This window comes from Octopus bimaculoides, chromosome 25 (genome assembly GCF_046866305.1).
Source record: "Octopus bimaculoides isolate indiv1 chromosome 25, ASM4686630v1, whole genome shotgun sequence".
Classification (NCBI taxonomy): domain Eukaryota; kingdom Metazoa; phylum Mollusca; class Cephalopoda; order Octopoda; family Octopodidae; genus Octopus; species Octopus bimaculoides.
This window is the reverse complement of record NC_142952.1, coordinates 8,638,337-8,659,615: the sequence shown is the minus strand read 5'-3', so window position 1 is coordinate 8,659,615 and position 21,279 is coordinate 8,638,337. Positions and strand designations below refer to the sequence as shown.

Here is a 21,279-nt window from a genome sequence, read left to right as displayed (position 1 = left end):
ATTTATCAAACAATTGATTAGTTAACTGGTCAAATGGTTAACCAGTGACAAATGATAATGAACTGAAATAGAATTAATGCTAGGAAGACGTAGTTTTAGTAGCAGAGTTTCAGGTGTACATCATACCTGTACTCTACGGGTGGATGTAGTAGAAATAGAGTTATTAGTAGTGTATCAGACATACCTCATAGCCATACTTTAGTACACGTGCAGTGACTAGAGCACCAATGATGTTACCCACAGAGGCACAAGAGCTCCAAAGACCTAAGATAAAACCACGGCTGAAAGAGAGAAGCATAAAATATCATATAGTGAGTGGAGGCTGAGTAGAAACTGAGTGGAGATTGAACAGAGACAGAGAAGAGACAGAATAGAAACTGAGTGGAGACTGAATGAGAGACTAAGTATGTGTGCATGTGTATATGTGTGGAGGCGCAATGGCCCAGTGGTTAGGGCAGCGGACTCGCGGTTTCGATTCCCAGACTGGGCGCTGTGAGTGTTTATTGAACGAAAACACCTAAAGCTCCACGAGGCTCCGGCAGGGGATGGTGGCGAACCCTGCTGTACTCTTCTACCACAACTTTCTCTCACTCTTACTTCCTGTTTCTGTTGTGCCTGTAATTCAAAGGGGCCAGCCTTGTCACACTGTGTCACGCTGAATATCCCCGAGAACTACGTTAAGGGTACACGTGTCTGTGGAGTGCTCAGCCACTTGCACGTTAATTTCACGAGCAGGCTGTTCCCTTGATCGGATCAACTGGAACCCTCGACGTCGTAAGCGACGGAGTGCCAACAACAACAAATGTGTATATGTGTTCATGTGTGTGACCTTGAGGCTACTGTCTGATGTTAATATTTTCTAAACTGAAGCATAGAAACAAAGAATTAATTGACATACAATAAAAAAAAATTGGAAAAAGAAACTAAAAAAAAAAAGAGAGAAAAGTAAATAGTTTCAAAAGAATACCTTGATTTTCCAAACCAGTTTCCCATAATAGCAACAACACATGGCCACCCTAAAGACTGCAGAAGACCATTGAGTACCATCAGAATCATATATAAATATTTTTTGTAAACGTGTGTCGCTTCAGTTACATAGCCAAAGCAAAGAACCTAAAAGTAGATAAAACCAAGGATAAAAAAAAACATTAAAAATATTCTTTGTTGTGTATTTTACAGTTGAATGGCCTTTCTATCATAAACTACTTCACATTATGGACTAAACATATTTTAGAGTAAAACCTGCACAAGTGAGAAGCTGCATGGTAGGTGTTATGATGTGGGTGTACATCATCATCATCATTTAACGTCCGCTTTCCATGCTAGCATGGGTTGGACGATTTGACTGAAGAATGGCGAACCAGATGGCTACACAAAGCTCCAATCTGATTTGGCAGAGTTTCTACAGCTGGATGCCCTTCCTAACGCCAACCACTCAGAGTGTAGTAGGTGCTTTTACGTGTCACCTGCACGAAGGCCAGTCAGGCGATACTGGCAATGACCACGCTCAAAATGGTGTATTTTACGTGCCACCTGCACAGGAGCCAGTCCAGCGGCACTGGCAATGACCTCGCTCAAATGTCTTTTCACATGCCACCGGCATAAGTGCCAGTAAGGCGACATGTCTGGTGTAAAATGCCAGCATGGAAAACAGATGTTAAACGATGATGATGATGATGATGATGATCATCATCATCATCGTTTAACGTCCGCTTTCCATGCTAGCATGGGTTGGACGACTTGACTGAGGACTGGTGAAACCGGATGGCAACACCAGGCTCCAATCTAAATTTGGCAGAGTTTCTACAGCTGGATGCCCTTCCTAACGCCAACCACTCAGAGAGTGTAGTAGGTGCTTTTATGTGTCACCTGCACGGAGGCCAGTCAGGCGATACTGGCAACGGCCACGCTCGAAATGGTGTCTTTTATGTGCCACCCGCACAAGCCAGTCCAGGGGCACTGGCAACGATACACATATATATACAACAGGCTTCTTTCAGTTTCCAACTACCAAATTCACTCGCAAAGCTTTGGTTGGCATGAGGCTATAGAAAAAGACACGTGTGCAAGGTGCTATGCAATGGGACTGAACCCAGAATCATGTGGTTGGAGAAGGCGCCAAATTGATTACATCAACCACAATACTTGACTGGTAACTTATTATATCGACCCCGGAAAGATGAAAGGCAAAGTTGACCTCAGTGGAATCTGAACTCAGAAATAAAGCCAAAAGAAATTCTTATTTCTTTATTGCCCACAAGGGGCTAAACATAGAGGGGACAAACAAGGAAAGACAAAGGGATTAAGTCGATTACATCGACCCCAGTGCGTAACTGGTACTTAATTTATCGACCCGGAAAGGATGAAAGGCAAAGTCGACCTCGGCGGAATTTGAACTCAGAACGTAACGGCAGATGAAATACCGCTAAGCATTTCGCCCGGTGTGCTAACGATTCTGCCAGCTCGCCGCCTTCAAGAAATTCTTCAGCCAAAAGAAATTCTGCTGACCATTTTGTCTGGCATGTTAACTATTCTGCCAACTCATTGCTCCAAGATATCTAAATATTAACTTCAAATTTTGGCACAAGGCCAGCAATTTTGGGGGGAGGGGTCAAGTCAACTATATTGACTCTAGTACTTATTTATCGACCCCAAAAGGGTGTCGACTATTTTGGCCATTGCAAGACCTAAATAACAAAAATAATAATTTGGATGTTAGTAATTAGTAGAGGTTGTTATAAAAAGGCAGAAACTGAAATATTGAGAATGTATATAGTTCAATGAATAGATACGTACCACGACACCACTGCTGAACATTCCAAATGACAGAACCTTCCGGAGTTCATATCTATAAGAAAGAGAGATCACAAAAAGAATTATTTAAAAAAAAAAAAAAGGTCAATTCAAAAACTAAATTTCAGAGAATTGTTTTTTTAAAAATATTAAAAAATATTAAAAAACCCCAGGGAGGTACTTTCTAGGTGCACTCCCATGGTCATTCATGACCGAAAGGTGTCTTAACCCTATGTGTGTGTGAGTGTGAGTGTGAGTGTAGCCTATGGTGATGCTGTAGTGCTGTGGGGAAGAATTTGGGTATTTTTATGTAAGTTGAGTATTTAGATATGCTCGTATAAGCATTAAAGACTCTATATGTAATATATATATATTTAGGTACAGACATACATGTATAAATACAAACACACACACATATATATATGTATAAATACACACATACCCACACACACTCACAGACATCTCAAAAGTAAATAGACACCATTATCTTTGAAGGATTATTTTCAAAGACAAAATAATGTCATTTGATGCATGTCAATACATAGTCTAGTATTTAGGAGACATGCCTTGTGCAGTTTTTAATAATTTAACCTATTTAAGTATTGTACTAAAGCATAGTATCTGCACAGATCAAATGGTATAATGAGCGGTGTCTATGTACTTTTGAGATGTCTGTGTATATATTAATATCTGTCTGTCCATATGTATGTATAACAAGTCCAAGAATGGAAGTTATATTACGTTTATTCCTTCTTGATGATCATTTCAACAATACAAGGTTCAGATACATCATGACTTACTGCAGGACTATTAAATTATTCCTGAAATTTGAGTTTGTACGAATGGTTTTGTTTAAAGAAAGCAGTCCACTTCTGTACATGCTCTTAGCTGGTATTTGCAGGAGTGATGACTGATGATACAGCTTGGATTTTTAAATCCACTTTTATCAGCTATACATACATAAACATACATACATACATACACATGCACACACACACACATATACCTGTATAGAGATATACATGTGTGTATGTATATGTGTATGTGTATGCATGTATGTATACATGGTTTGGAGTCTAATCCCACTGTGTGCCAACTTGACCAGTCATCATCTACCGTAGCCTGAAGCTGACCAAAGCCTTATAAGTGAATTTGATAGGCAGAAACTGAAAGAAGCCTGTCATTTTGTTTTGCTCGAGAACAGGTTGCACTGCTCTGCTTTGGACTTGAAACCACAACTTTAAAATCATGAGTGTAACTTTCTTAACTACTAGGCTATGCTCCTCTTATATTTGATAAGGAAGTATTGGTTATTACTATAGAGCAAACAGATGCGGATAATACGTACTTGTCTCCAAGGTAACCAGACAGAAACAAACCCTGAAAATATAAGAAAAGAAATTAAAAAAAATTCAGATAAAAGCATGATGAAAATGAGAAGGAAAATTAGATAACAGAAAGATGAAGATGAAATAAAACAATAATGAAAATGAAATGAAAGTGTGTTCATGAAATGAGAAGAAAATGAAACAGAAATGAAATGACAATGAGACAATAAATAATAATTAGATGAAAGTGAGAAAAAAGTGAGATAAAAATGATAATAAATAGATGAAAGTAATACGAATAGAAGATGAAAATGTATTACTTTTGGTGGCACTAATGGTGATGGGGAAATCTATGAAAATCTACAAAATACTTAGTGTGGAAGGGAGTCTTTTTACTATCTTAAACCCTTTCGTGAAATTACAAAAGGTTTAGGTTTTTCAGAGGTACAGCCCTCTAAAAATCCCCTGCGTATTATGCTCAAGGGCGGACTATACTCGAGGATTTACGGTATTTTTCATTACATTTCAGAGAGATTCAGCATTGAGTTGCTGAAGCAGGAATAGCAAATATTCTGCTCAGTACCACAGATTTGCTTGTCAGCTGCTTGACCATAACCACTTAAGCATGTCCTTTGGTAGCTGATATATGGATCTCTGATCATAAGCAAGTGTAGTGGGAGAGCATCATGGCTATGTGTTGAGAGGGATCCTTTGGGGTTTGAATAAATGTAACAAAAGCAAGGTTTGAAGGAAATATTAGCCATTTTTCATACTTTCTAGGGGTCAGCACATAGGAAATAACAGTTGCTACCAAAGGACAAAAATTTTTACACAGTGTTTTTTTATATTTACAGTAATGTTGTATGGAAGGAGTGACAGACTGGATCTGTCTGGTTTGAGCTGGTAGAACATTTGGGCTGGTAGAACATTTGGGCTGAACATGGCCAGTTTAAATACTAAAGAGTCAAAATTTCAGAAAATACTAGTCACAGCTACATAGTTTATTTCATTGTTTATTTACCTGGAGTTAAACGACAACAAATAAAGATGAATAAAAAGAAAAACAAAGTGCTAACACTACCCAGCCCCACAAGCAACAAATTAAAGGGAAAAAAAAGGAAAAGAATTTACTTACGAAAGAATAAAACAGCATAAAACTGGTGTCCATGTAACCAAGGAAAATATCTGCTTCCTTCTGATCGAATACAGAACGACTGTTCCATGTCTGTGACAGAAAAGAGAAATGTTTGATGGTTAGATATCTTAATTTTATCTTTCATCACTTGTTTCAGACACTGAAGTACGGCCATGCTGGGGCACCACCTCGAAGGATTTAGTTAATCAAATTGACCCAAGAGCTTTTTTTTTATTTTTTTAAATATGGTACATATTCTATTGGTCTCTTTTGCTGAAGTGCTAAGTTATGAGGAATTAAATAAACTAATACTTGTTGTCTAGGTCAGTGCTCCACAACTGGTGTGCCACAGCTCACTTGTGTGCCACGGGTGCCACGAGATGATGCTAGGTGTGCCACAGTATAATCTGAATGTAATTTTTTTCCCCACACTTTTAGTTATGTTTTTAGTTCAGGTGTGCTGCTGAATTTTTAAAAAGAATATAAGTGTACCACAAGTGGAAAAAGGTTTGTGGAGCACTGGTCTAGGTGATGGTGGGACATGATGTGGTTGGGGACCAAATTTCTAAACCACACAACTGGGACATGTATGTAAAAAAAAAAAAAAAAAAAAAAAGGAAAAAGAAAACAAATCCTTACTTCATTAGGTAAGATCCTGAGATGGGTTCTGTTGCTTTTGAAGAATCCTTCGGTTGTCCATTCATCAGAGATGGAAGATTTGACATTGCTGAGCGTTTTACGGGTTGCATGGAAAAATGAATAACTGAAAGAGAGAGAAGGAAATATGTATAAGAGTGTTGCCTCCGCCAACATCACCACCACCACCACCACCATCAATCATCACCAACACTACCATCATCATCATCACCGTCACCATCACCATCGTCATTGCTTTTATGTTGGTCCTTTTTTTGTCTTTGTTTTGTTCCATGCTGGCATGGGTTGGACAAGAATTGTTAAGACAGTATTCTACTAACACATTGTAAATGGAACTTGCGCAAGATGTCAGGTCATCTGCAGCACTGCATGTCACCTAAGTGCTATATAAGCACCACATATTGAACTCAATGCTCGTATAAAAGCCTTTGTCTGACAATATTATTTCCACCAACTCACTGTGTCAACTAAAACAACAACAACTACTACTTAAACTTAACTTAAAACAGGTAGAATGCTCAGGCCAGATAGGCCTCCTGATCAGGACAGATTTGTGCAATTTTTCACAGAAAAACTTTGTGTACATGTCCTCAGATTGACACCCAAACACTCTTAAATGTTCAAATTGGAGCTTTCGGCATGAATGCCAAGCAGTACAGCATGTCGTTTTCAAATTTTTGGCAAAGTGAATTGTGTCAATGGTACTGTTTTCTCACAGTGCCCAAGTGATCCTACTATACTGTGTAGTCAACAAAATCAAAAACAAACAATGTGCACACATGAAATTAAAAATATAAAATGGCGACAATTTATGTATTGCACCCTAAATATATACAGTTACCTCTGCTGAGAGCAAGGTTACATATTTTCTTTTATCCAAAGCCAGGAACTTTTCAGTACCCACTCATTAATTTTTTTAGCTTTTTATTTAATTTCATTAAAATTCATCTTATGTATAATACTAGAATTTTTTTGTGGAACCCACTTCAGGGAACACAAGTGAACTAAGTGTTTTTAGTAGGAAATCCACTGTGGTTAAGGAATCGTGGCTTATTGTAACTGACATTTAAGTTACTTCAGTGTTTCAGAGTGTTTTCCCAAGCACAGACATTTGTTCTATTTAAATTGAGGAATGGTATGTTCAGAGGAAGTGGTGACTGTTGAGGTGGGGGGAGAGAGAGAGAGGGATCTTTTTTAAAACGGGGGCCACATTTTTCATTAACGAAACACTTTGAAACTTGGAACACTGGTAGAATGTGTCATATAAAACATCTTTTTCTCTTAGTCTTCTTAAAAAAAAAAAAGAAATCCATAAGTTTTTCCATGTTAAAGTTGTCGTATTTCTGTAATTTCAACCAATCACTGACGTCCATTCAGCCGATATACATTAAGTGCCGACTACATAAACAAACGATTCTGAAACAATTAACCCTAACCCTAACCCTAGGGTTAGGGTTAGGGTTAAAGCAAATTTAAAATGAAAAAAGCAAATAAAACGAAGGTATGGAGATTAAATACGCTTTACATCGCTTAATCAGCCAAAGGAGTAAATATAAACAACTGAATACTTGTCAGTGATTGGTTGAAATTATCGAAATAAGACAATTTTTTACATGAAATAAATTCGAATACAAAAATATTTTTCTGTTCTATAACACAAAATAGATAAGTATACGGAGTTTGAAAGTCTTTCGGTACCAAAAACACTACGTAAAACATTAATGAAAAATGTGGCCCCCGTTTTAAAATAGATCCGATTTCTTTTATTAGCCACACAGGGTGAAACACAGACGGGACAAATACAATGTAGAGCTTTTCTTTTTGGGAGGAGGAAGGAGAGGAAAAAAAAAAGGAGGGGTTGATCAAAAGGGATCGTTGGAAAGAAAAAAAGGGGGGAGAAAAATAGATAGATAGATAGATAGATACATACATGCATACATATAGATAAATAGACAGCTAGAAAGAGAGAGAGGGAGCGAGGGTGAAAAACTGAGCTGCCCACCATGGGCAATGCAATCATTATGTAAAGAATCGTAACTAAATACCGTTACACATTTTTGTTTCCTACTGTAACGATCCCCCCCCCCCTGCCAATCCACACTTATGCGTTTTTTCCTCTGTAGGTAATGCACCGATGTGTTTGTGTGTGTATGTGTGTACGTGTGTTTCTATATATTAATGTGCTTGTGTTTATATACATATATGCGTTTGTCCTATTTAAGCAGTGGCAGGGTATGGTGGGACAGATGTTGACAGCTGAAAGATACAGAAACAGTAAGAAAGAGAGAAGTAGAGGGATTTTAAGCCTAATATGTTCAGCACTCTCCTCACACCCACACTAGGCACCTTTGCTCTATTCACGATATTTCTCAGCCGTTTTTAAAGTTCACCACAGAGTCACATGTTGAGCTCTGTTCTCTCCCCCCCCCACTCCAACTTAACAATCAGCCGCACCCCAACAATGTTCAATGTAATTTTTTTTTAAGTTCATGATCACATGGGTTACTAAGTGTCATGTGATGACACACATATAAAATCATAAGAGATAACGTAGAATCCCTAAACTACCAGTGTTTATATATTTCAAATATGCATACACACAATATATATATATGTAGGTGTAAATGTGTGTGTATATATATATATATATATATATATATATATATATATATATATCATCATCGTCGTTTAACGTCCAATTTCCATGCTAGCATGGGTTGGACGATTTGACTGAGGACTGGTGAAACCAGATGGCTACACCAGGCTCCAGTCTAATTTGGCAGAGTTTCAAATCAGATTGGAGCCTGGTGTAGCCATATATATATATATAAGCTTCTTACCAAAGAATTAAAAATACTTTTACAAAAACACAAAACCACAAAATCAGAAATGCACTCTCTATTAGATTGACGCCAACATCTGACTGGTATCTTATTTGACCCCCAACAATTTGAACTTGGAACATAAAGGATTGAAATAAAATACAATAAGGCATTTTATCTGATTCTCCATTACCCCTATACAGCTCTGAAGTGTATGAGATATTTTGGTACAGCTGTTTCAGCACCATCTATTTGGCATCGCTAATTCAACACTAACTTATTTGATAGTAGACACTTTAATATTTCTCTTGTTTTTTTTTTCCCCACCTCTCTGTTTGTCTGTCTGTCTGTCTCTCTTTGCTTATGTGTGTGAGCATCTAATTATGTCTATATGTATGTGTAATGTTTTCTCTCTCTCAGTATGTTTCTGCGAGTGTATGTGTGTGTGTGCATTTGTCTGTGTCTCTGTGTATGTTTGTCTCTGGCGCCAAAAAGTACTATCAACAAAACAGATTGAACATCCTGTCAGCTGAGCCAAAGCATCAAAGTCCCATTAGCTGTGTCCATTTGTCTTGTTCTTCTAAGTTTTGTATTTCAGCAATGAAACTGAACCAGACCTCGTGATCACAAAGCAAACTTCTTTACAATTCAGTGCCATTACACCTATAAATCAGGTGAATGTAAAACATAAAATGGCCTGCCTTTTCATAACTGATCAATGATATCGTAGAGACAGTAACTTAAGAACTTCTGCTGTGCTTCGGCTGTTTCCAGAAGCAAATGCCCAGTCTCCAATACACTTGCCACCTCTCCAGTCAAGGATACACAACAAAGGAAAGACAAGTCAATATTTTCACAGCAACTATAGAGCCACAGGAGATCTCAGATATTGACCAAGTATAACTATAAATATCTGCCTTAGGGCCCCTCCCACAGGATTTTCTGTAGGGGTTTACTTGTTTATCATTATAAGAAATCATTATCATCATTGCCATCATAAGGTCGGGGTGTGGTTAAATCAGTAGAGCTGCTGGTAAAACGCATTGTGGCTTTTAATTATATTTCTTTCATCTGAATTCCGAGTTTATTTTGTCATGGTCAGATATGCCTTTCCAATCCTCATTCATGAAAATTAAACGCCAATCAAGTACTGGATGAGAATTTAATTAACTAAGTTGCACCCTCAAATTTCAAGGAATTATGCTTTTTGTTAGAAACCGTTAGCCTTGATATAATCATTTTGCTAATGGTTGTCAGTAATTAAGTCACTGCTTATTAGTGCAATGAGTAGACATCAACTGAGAGACACAGATAGGATAGAACAGGGTCAAATGAAGACACAAACAACAGCAGTAATGGCTGTAGTAATGAAGAGGGACTAAATATAGTGGCATCACATGGAAATCATGGCAATCTCAAAAGAGAAAATATCAAAATTCAAAAACACTATAATATCATATGTAACATTATTTAGAACTAGTGACTAATCTATGAGGAAGTATGTTTGTATGTCTACACAGATACAGAGACGAAGATTTATATATGGTATTTGATTATATATATGAGTGTCAACATATATATACATATATATATATATCTATACACACACACACACACACATAAATTTCTCACTTAATAGTGAGAAACTTGTGGTTCTGGAGTGTTAACTTATCTTTCTAGCAAGTGGTATTCTAGCACTCTATTTATTTGTATATTTCACTTTTCTAGGTTAAACTTGCTGACCACTTTATTATTATTATTATTATTATTATTATTATTATTATTATTAATGGTAATGATATTTTATTAAATTTTAAATTACACACACACACACAGATTAGATCGGCCCAGTACGTAATTGGTACTTAATTTATCAACCCTGAAAGGATGAAAGGCAAAGTTGACCTCGGCGGAATTTGAACTCAGAAAGTAAAGACAGACAAAATACTACTAAGCATTTCGTCCAGTGTGCTACTCAGACCATCTTTTGCCACACTCTCCGGTGCTTATGAAGGAATGAATGAAAACAAGGAAAGAATTTCACATGTTCTGGTTGCACATAAATTAATTTTGCTTTTGTCTGTTTTTAATCCAATATCATTTAGCAAGCATGATGATGCTTCATTTTGTGGTGTATGCTGTATGTTCGTTTTCTAATCGCTATATCTACAAAGATACAAAGCATGTGACTTAGTGGTTAGGATATCCAGCTCAGTCATAAGGTTGCTTACTATTGATTGATGAGACCTATAATCAGAGGTGCTCCAGCTGTGACTGTCCTGACATTTTAGAGTATGAGGGATTATATTATCCACTATATCTGTTCTTAAAAAAATAAGATGTGATTTAAAGGAATTTGGCTGCTATTTCTAGCCAGTTGAGGAACCACATAAAGGAACTCTCCACCTGTTACACTCTGTTTGTCTTTTCCCCTCTCTTCACACACACATCTATTTTCTTTGTTATTCCTTCAGTCATTATCAATCTACTAAACATACACTCTCTCTTCCTCTCTCTCTCTCTCTCCCTCTTACTCACCCCTCTCTGCCTGTCTGTCTCCGTATCCCACCCGCTCTCTCACACACTTTTCTCTTCTCTGATTTCTATCTACTAACAAGAAGTCAATACACGGAATTTAATAATGATGTGTGTATTCCTGAATGTATGCATATACATGAATGCAAATGCATAGGAGCAGGAGTGGCTGTGTGGTTAGTAGCTTGTTTACCAACCACATGGTTCCGGGTTTAGTCCCACTGCATTGCACTTTGGGCAAGTGTCTTCTACTATAGCCACGGGCCAACCAAAGCCTTGTGAGTGGATTTGATAGACAGAAACTGAAAAAAGCTCGTTGTATATATGTATGTATGTACTTGTGTCTGTGTTTGTCCCCTGCACCATTGCTTGACAACCAATGTTGGTGTGTTTATGTCTCCCTAACTTAGCGGTTCAGAAAAAGAGACCAATAGAATAAGTACTAGGCTTACAAAGAATAAGTCCTGGGGTCTAATTGTTTGACTAAAGGTGGTGCTCCAGCATAGAGCCGCAGTGAAATGACTGAAACAAGTAAAAGAATAAAAGAATATATATATATATATATATATATATATATATATATATATATATATATATGATTGACCGTTGACTGAACACTATTCAATTTTTTTTCTCCGTGTTTTTCTCCTTGTCTCCGTATTCTTTCTGTTGAAGAGCGTAGCTCGAAACGTCAAAGACTTTCCGTATTCCCGAGCGTCATACTAATATATACTTTTGTTATTTACACCACCTGTCCTCGTCTGTTGTTATTATTTGTATATTCTCCCATATATATATATATATATATATATATATATATATCTTAAAATGACACCCCCATACACACTCAATTAAATATCCCAGCAACGTAACTTCCACTATGTAGATAAGTTTATTTGATTCAGAATTTGTTGTTGCTAAAAGGACTGCACAGACAAATGAAACAAAGATATGCATGCAAAAACATACACTCGCAGGAGTGGCTGTTTGGTAAGTACCTTGCTTACCAACCACATGGTTCTGGGTTCAGTCCCACTGCAGGGCACCTTGGGCAAGTGTCTTCTACTATAGCCTCAGGCCAACCAAAGCCTTGTGAGTGGATTTGGTAGACAGAACCTGAAAGAAGCCCGTCGTATATATGTATATATATATATGTATGTGTGTCTCTGTTTGTCCCCCAACATCGCTTGACGACCGATGCGGTTCAGCAAAAAAGACCGATAGAATAAGTACTAGGCTTAAGAAGAATAAGTCCTGGGGTCGATTTCTTCGACTAAAGGTGGTGCTCCAGCATGGCCACAGTCAAATGACTGAAACAAGTAAAAGAGTACACATACCTATGTACGTGTGTGTGTGTGTGTGTACTTATTTAAATAAAACAAAACGAGCAAAATCCTATCATAATCATCATCTCTATTAATAAAAATTTTCAAAATAATATATTTAATCTTAATTGTTTTCCATTTACATAGTACAACATATAACCACACACATAATTTCTCACAATATCTCAAGCTCTCTCTCTCTCTGACTTCCACACACACACACACACACACACACACACACACGTGTGCTGATAATCAGTTTTATCTGTTTACTTCAATTGTTTGTTTATATCTTTCTATAAACAGAGCACGTACATCATAAGTGAACTCTCTCACAATCTCTATGACACTATTCAATGATATACCACCAGCATCACATCATTTACTGCATATACAACAAGAATAACTCTACCATCAGCTTGAACCTGAGAGGATTTCCCTATGTGGTCATTCAAACTGCAAGAAATAGCAACCAAATCTACCACCACCACCACCCCTCAAAGCACACCAAATCTTGATAAGAGTAGAACACCTTTGATATTTTACTGTTAATTACCATATTTTAACATGTACAAGGAACCCATTTTTGTCAAAAATTAGGTTAAAAAATATGTTAGTTTCTTATACATGAATAGTATTATAATCCCTTACGGAACCTTTTTTCCACATTTTAAGCCACCAAAATTAGGGGGTTCCTTGCGAATGAAACTGGAGTGATGGAAACTGTGTAGAAGTCCTGCCATATGGTATGTACAGTAATTTTAAGGTCATGCCTTGTCACACTGTTTCTGCCTGAGAATGATGTTAAGAGTACATGTCTGTGAAATGTTCAGTCACTTAAAGAATAATTCACTTGATTGAACAATTGAATACCCATTGTTGAAACCGACCCTGGTGTGAAGAAAGGCAGAGATGATCTCAGCAGGATTTGAGCTTAGAATTATGGGTTCGTTATCAAGCCAAACATACTTGACTTATTTGCATTGAAATGGTTCAGCAGGGTGAGAGATGAAAAACAAAGTCGACTACAGCTGAATTTGGAATCAAAATGGAAAGCTAGGTACCTTAATCCTTTTGATACCAACCAATCTGAGACCACCCCTGGTTCTACATGAATTCCATGCTTTAAAGTGATCTAGATAAAAAAAAAACCTTCCACCAAAATTCCATGTTGATTTATATTCCAAGTACCAATTCAATTAGAATAAAGTTAATCTATTAAACACTTCTTCCTTTTAATGAATTGAATCCAGATAAAAAAGAAACAGAAAAATAATTGTGGCAAAAAAACCCCACTTAAAATAATGATAAAGGAAACAAAATTATTATCTATTATGATTAAGAGCAAGATAAAACAATAACAATGTTAAAATAAGCAAACTAAATATAAAATAAAAGCGATCGTTATAATGTTTACATATTTAAGACCTAGAATACGTGTTTATCGTGTAGGTTTAACTTTTAGCTTACCTACACAAGTGTGCCCCACCCCCACCCCGACTTTGTTTCCTCGTAGCTTTCAGAAAAATTGGCATTTTCTAATACGCTTCATTCAGATGGTGTAGATTCCGGTAATATCGGAATTTGTTGTGAAAAACATTTGTCCCGATATGGGGAGAGGGATTTCGGAAAATTCACAAGTCAGCTTTGTTTCCTCATAACTTTCAGAAAAATGGATATTTTTTTGATGAAATTTTCTATCGAAATTTAATATGAAAAAAGAGGAAAAGATTAGTTAAAAACTCGCAAAAATACATACATACATACACACGTCCGCCAAGGCAACACCAAAGTCCTCTCAACTATTAGCCAGGGATGATTTTTTTAAAATGAGAATATTTGAAATAAACTTGACTGCTCTCACAAACGAGAATACTAAAAATGAACCCGACCGCCCTCAAAAATTAAGTAAAAACACAGGAAAAATAATCCAGAATCTTTGTCCGGTACCGGATCGATCCCAAAATCTAATCAGTTCGTGCCTGCCATGAGGCCAAACATCCCTGAAAATTTCATCCGAATCCATCCAGCAGTTCTTGAGACAAACAAACAGACAATACCTCCGCTCAGGCTAAGGCAGAGGTAACAAAACTAGTAGGAGTCTGGCCTATGGAAATTCCACGGTATAAGTCGGTACATTTGAAAACAATCTGTTAGTATATTAAACACAAGGAAGAAGTTTTAAAATTTTCTTTTGATATCGTAGTCGTAGCCGAAGCCAGTGCCATCTGATTGGCATCCTTGCCAGTGGCACGTGAAAAGCACCATTCGAGCATTGGACCTCACAGAGGCAGTGACAGGTGACTGAGACCTTTAGCGATATACTGTGCTTGTGTAGACCTGTCAAGCCAAGTGAGATCGTAGTTGTGGCCAACGCCGGTGTCACATCAATGGCACCATTGCCAGTGGCACGTAAAAAGAATCCACTACACTTCTAGAGTGGTTGGCGTTAGGGGAGGGTATCCAGCGGTAGAAACCTTGCCAAATCAGATTGGAACCTGGTGCAGTTCCTTGGCTTACCACTTTTCAGTCAAACAGGCCAACCCATGCCAGCATGGAAAGCGGACGTTAAACGATCATGATGATAATCACATATATCTACAAAATGAAACTTGAAATTTAGAAAAAACAAATTATCAGTACGTATGAGTGTTCACCGTTCCCCCCCCCCCTTATATTAATCGTATATAATCGTAATCTACACATTCTTAAAGATATTTGTAGAAAATTTCATTAAAAAAATGGTACCAATTTTCCGTATGTTATAAGGAAACAAAACAGACTTGAGAATTTTTTTGAAACTCCTCTCCTCACCCGCGGAAACTTTTTTTTTTTTTACAACAAATTCCGATATAACCGAAATCTAAACCATCTGAAGCCTGTTTTCATTGAAAAATGTCCATTCTTCTGGAAGTTATGATGAAATAAAGTCGGTGGGGGTACATTTGTGCAGATATATCGTCGTTTTTGTTAAGCTCCCAGTCAGATCTGATTAAACAGACTCACGATCGAGACCATGCTAGACGACTTTTTTTTTTAATCTGAAGAGCGTGGGAGATCTAGATCAAATCACTCTTGTGTGTAATCCTTTCTTTTTCTAAGGCGGTGGGGTGCGAGTTAAGGGAGATTTTGGTTGTTCCTTCCAGTAGGTCGAGTGACTAACTTCGTTGGGTCAATACGACTTGGTTACAAGTCGATAACAATACAAAGAAAGTTTATTTCTCTCTTTTAATAAAAGGTGTATGTATGTGTCTTTATATAAACGAGATTTCGAAATATATATGTGCGTTTATTTTTGTGTTGTTCTTAATATAACATTAAGAAGAAGAAAAAATACGTTAAAAAGTTAAGTATTATATATATATATATATATATATATTTCTTCCTTACCTTAAAAATGTCAAACAGAATATGACAACGTGATGGTAACTAAATTTCATTTCTATGTTCGGCATCTTGTCAGGATCAGATCATGTGAAGAAACAGCTGAGTGAAGGAATGTAGGAATGAAACGAAAAAAGAAATTCGTCCTTCTGTTTGTTTGGTGTTGTTTGGTTTACGTAACCGATATAATAATTACCGACCAACATCACACATCACTCCAAGGTAATTGACAACTCAAAACCCACTTCAGAGTGGCCTCCCTTGCTTTTCCTTTTCGTTCTGTTCTTTTCTTTCAATTAACGTTTGCCTCATTCACTTTGTCTCTCTTTCATTCTCCTCCTGTTGCATGGCGAGTTAATTACGGATATTCCGTATGTGTGTATGTATATGGATGTATGTATGCGTCTATATGCATACATGTGTATGTGTCCGTGTGTGTGTGTGTATATATATATTGTGTTTTTAAGTATATCTTCTGTATATGTATGTGTATAAGTATGTATGCCTGTATATATATATATATATATATATATATATATATATATGTATATGTGTGCGTATATTTGTATATATGCACCTATGTATGCGTGTATGTGAGGTTTTTTTTAAGTAAATTCAATCAATGCTGCCCAATCTACAGAACGTTATACCAATTTCTTTGCCTTATTAGACAACTTAGTTAGCTCGGACAGAATAAACTGAGTTAACAACTAAATTGTCGTTATTTTGTCAGATCTTTATATAATATTGTAGCCATATCATGTTTGACTCCACAAAATATAAACATAAATAATAAATAAATATATATATATATGTATAAAAATTTGGTTTAGTCACTTTTCCTTTCTTTTTTTTTTTGTTTTTTCTGTTTATCACTGCTATAACCCCACTTTTCCACCTCGTCCTCTTCCCCTCGAATCAATTCATGTATTTAATAGTCAACAGCGAGCAAACAATTGATCGCCAGCCTAGGGTACAGAGGTTAGTCGGGTCTGACACATCTGGATGACCTATGGAATTTTATGTCGACGTTGGTGACGTTTGTGGGTAAATTAGGCGGAGTGAAGTTGGTGACGGAGAAAAAAAAAAAAAAAAAGAGGCAGAAAGGTGAGGTGGTGGGGGATAGAAAGATGAGAAAACTTGAGAAGCAATTGTGACAGAAAGAATGCAACAGTTAGTGTGGATGGTTTGGGTGGGTGGGATCCGATATATTTATAAATATCTGGATTTTCAATCGCAATATTTCTTTTCACATCTCTCGATAGTAAATGTTCTCCTCTATACTGTCCCCTCTCTCTCTTTCTCCATATCCTTCTCTCTCTCTCTCCCTCCCTTCTTTTTTTACTCCGTTCAATCTACTGAACCTATCCTCCGTTTTCTTTCAAAATCTATCCTCAAGTTCCTCCCCTTCATCAATCTGTCACTTGTTTATACTCTTAATTTCTCTCCGTCCTTAACTATTCTTGTCTCTCAGTACAACACTCACCTCACTCTCTCACATCTCTCAAGAACATTGTGGAGATATTTTCAGTTCTATTTATCGTCTCTCAATTTCTCAATGTCGCTGATTCTTTCTTTCTCGCTTTTCACCCATGACACATCCCCCTCCTTTCTCTGTACCTTCTCTTAGGACACCTATAACTTTTCTCTCTCTCTCTCTCTCTCTCTCTCTTTCTCTCGCGTATTTGTCACCAAACTAAATCGCAACGAATACACAAATAATAACCAATACAATACACTGAATCGGCGCAGATTATATAGTGCCATATTTTTGGCGGAGAAATGGTTCGGCAGAGTAACTAAGGTTCCATCAGAGTATGTAATCGAATAATTATGCTTAGACTAGAGAACTCATGCTGACGATGACGGCAAAGTAAATATAGTTAAAAAATTTTGATAAAGATCTAAAATATAGAAAAATTACTTAACCATGTCTATATTTTTAAATTACTCTCATACATCATATTAACATTATTCCAATATGACATTTGTTTCCCTATAGAAAGCCCATATTGCATCTGCTATATTGCTCCTTGTTGTATATCCCACCACACATGACTAAATTGACAGCCGTATATATTAACCCTCTGTGCATCACATGATACGCATAGAGTTGACTTATAAGGATATATATTTTCCTATCGTCCATGCATCATATATGACACATCATCATCATCAGTATTTAATGTTCATTTTCCATGCTGGCATGAGTTGGACGGCTTGATAGTGGGGTGCAACAGATTCCATAACCTGTTTTGGCTTAGTTTATACAGCTAGATGCCCTTCCTAATGCCAACCAATTTATGATGTACTATCCCCAAACACATCCCCAATTTTTTTCCAACCACCTGAGTAACTTGAGGCTTTTGAAAGGAAATCTTTATATAATTCAGAACGTATGAAACAAGGTGAACTAAAAGTCAGAAAACAAGCCTGGGCATTTAGTACAAACTTATGAGAATTATTTGGACAGAAAAAGAGTTAATGTCACAGATAGACTCAATATAAAGATATAGTTTGTATAACATGATTTAGTAATGACACACTAAACTGTCTCTTCTAACAGAACTGCTTAACTGTTTGCCTGTCCTTTGTATCACAGAACACAGAACATATTTCCCCTGTTGTCCATACATCATATATGATACATGTAGCCAATTTATTTCAACCACTTAAGTAACTAGGGGTTCATGAAAGGAAAGCTTTATATTATAAGTCAGAATATATGTAACAAGAGCTAACTAAAAATCTGGAAACGAGTGGATATTTGAGACAAACTTATGAAAATGCTTTAGACAAGCAAAAAGTTTAAGTTACATGAAATTAATCAAAGTCTCATCAAGTTTTAACCAGTTTTTTCTTTGAAATGCCCTTTTGTTGAGTGTCAATTTGTCAAAAACAGCTTTCCGTCGGATAGTTTTGGTTGAGAATGGTTCCATCCTCAACCAAAACTGTCTGACAACAGGGAGCATGAAACTCTGAGTAACAGTTTTCATGATGTCTTTGAAGCTTTATTAATAAAGCATATTATTCTACCTCCGGTATTCGAGTACTGTGGTCATTACCTGTTTTCCCTTTATTGGAGCAAACTTGACTTACAGCTGGTTCCAGTAGTCATATTAGGTACATGTATATGTGTGTGTGAGTATTATGTTACATTATATATATGTATCGGTATAATAGTAGACAGGCAAACAGAAGGAGGGAGGGATGGGTGGCAGGGATGGGTGGATAGATAGATAGATTGATTGATTGATTGATTGATAGATATTTTAAAACTTTTTTTTACAAATGTTGCTAAGATTTTCTCTTCCATTCCCAATCATTCTTTAAAGAATATTCTTTCTTTCTTTCTTTCTTTCCTACTTCTTTCTTCATTTTGCTTTTTTACTTCATTTTGCTTTTTTACTTTTTGTTTGTTTGTTTATTTGTTCCTTTCTTTCCTTTTCCCCTACCTTTTCTCTTGCTTTTATTATTTTTCCATTATTGTTCATTTGTTCAATTAAATAGAACATTGACATGCATACACAGCTACACAGACACACACACATGGGGAGGTAGGGGAGAGAGAAATAGAGAAAGAGTAAGAGTTGTACTGACAGTGGTATAAGCAATAGTAATAAAGATCATGTGTGTATTACATCTGTATACATTGGTGTAATCAGAAAGAGAAACAAACTTGGTGATGGAAGCATGTGTGTATTCATTGGTGTAATCAGATGGCGATATTAACAGTAGTGATTGAATCAGAGAATCATGTGTGTATAATATCTATAAACAATGGTATTACCAGAGATACAGTCAATAGTAATAGAACCACGTGTGTATACATATGTGTGTGTGTGTGTGTGTGTGTGTAAATCATTGTCATCATCAAAAATCAGGACACAAACCCATGTTTTGCATGTGAAGATCTACGCCTGAGAAAAAAAACTGCCCATTTAAGAAAGTGGAATGTTTCTGTTGTAGAAAAATTGGACATAGGCGTAGGAGTGGCTGTGTGGTAAGTAGCTTGCTTACCAACCACATGGTTCTGGGTTTAGTCCCACTGCGTGGCACCTTGGGCAAGTGTCTTCTACTATTGCCTCGGGCCGATCAATAAGTTAAGAGTTTGTGCAGATTTTTCAATGGGGTCGAATGATTGCTTAATCTCACATAACTATCCATTGCTGAGTCTTGAGGAAGTGTTCACAAAATCAAATGAAGGAAAATTTTTCTCAAAATTAGACCTCTCAAAAGCATATTTACAAATTCAAGTAGAAGAAGAATGCTCACACTTATTAACTGTGGCTTATTTAAATATAAGTGGCTTCCCTTCAGTGAAAAAGTGGCTCCTGCCATATTTCAGCAAGTAATGAATACAATGCTGGATGACCGTGATTTTGTTATTGCCTATTTAGATGATATCCAAATAAAAAGCAAATCACATGAATAACATGTAGAACACGTAAAGAGGGTATTCGAAAAGATAAAAGAATTTTCAGTTTCAAGTTAACTGAAAAAAAAATGTAAATTCTTTCAAAAAAAAATTAAATACTTGAGCCAGATAATAGATAAAAATGGATGGAAACTGGATCCATCCAGAGCAACTGCAAAAAAAAAAAATATGCCCACGTTGAATAATGTGACTATGCTACAAGCATTCTTGGGTTTAGTAAATTGGATGGTCATGTCTTGTTTGTCTAACTGACTATTCTGCTATACTGGAGTGGGCATTATAAAAGTCCAACAGAGGACTACAACATATGTTTAATAAAAAAAAGTATCTGGGGTAAATTTTTTCGACTAAAATTCTTCAAGGCAGTGCCCCAGCTTGGCCACAATCTAATGACTGCAAGAGGTAAAACAAACAGAATATACATTCAAAACAATAAACTCTGTATACTTTTTGAGCAACATAACCATTTCTTCCATACACATCAAATGTCAAGAATATATATTAAAGATTGCATTATATATTTGATTATCTTTGTTTTATTTTTTAGAATTTGTTTTGAAAATTCTATAATACTAAGCATATTGTTGGTTATTAAAAAAAAAAAAGCTGTCGTTATGCATTTTTCCCGGCGTGCTATCGATTCTGTCAATTTGGTGCCTGTCTACAAATTAACCATCGTAAAAAAACTAAGTTACAAGCATATTAAATTGTGATTTTAGTCAATCAGCAGCAGCCATCGAGATGAGCACGGAACAGACGAAACTTTTACGTGGTCACTTGACCGGCTAGAAATAGCTGCTAAATCTTCATTGAACTACACCATAACGTCTATAATTTAATAAAAATGTTTTTATTGTCATAT

The 21,279-nt window shown here is 36.5% G+C and overlaps 1 protein-coding gene across 3 annotated transcripts in view; it reads right to left on the bottom strand.

Moving 5' to 3' along the window:
* Nucleotides 1–16,440, bottom strand: part of LOC106883447 (sugar phosphate exchanger 3) — a 39,931-nt gene extending 23,491 nt beyond the window's left edge. Inside the window, exons 1-7 of one of the 3 annotated variants that reach the window (XM_089341954.1) lie at nt 15,986–16,440; nt 5,896–6,019; nt 5,257–5,346; nt 4,142–4,173; nt 2,797–2,848; nt 968–1,113; nt 185–281 (exon numbers count right to left, since the gene is read on the bottom strand). In XM_089341954.1, the coding sequence (XP_089198080.1) occupies nt 185–281; nt 968–1,113; nt 2,797–2,848; nt 4,142–4,173; nt 5,257–5,346; nt 5,896–6,019; nt 15,986–16,050 (606 nt within the window). In that variant the 5' untranslated portion in view covers nt 16,051–16,440. The remainder of the gene's footprint in view (nt 1–184; nt 282–967; nt 1,114–2,796; nt 2,849–4,141; nt 4,174–5,256; nt 5,347–5,895; nt 6,020–15,985) is intronic. The other 2 variants (XM_089341955.1, XM_089341956.1) reach the window with 2 other exon arrangements.
* Nucleotides 16,441–21,279: the final 4,839 nt, after the last annotated feature.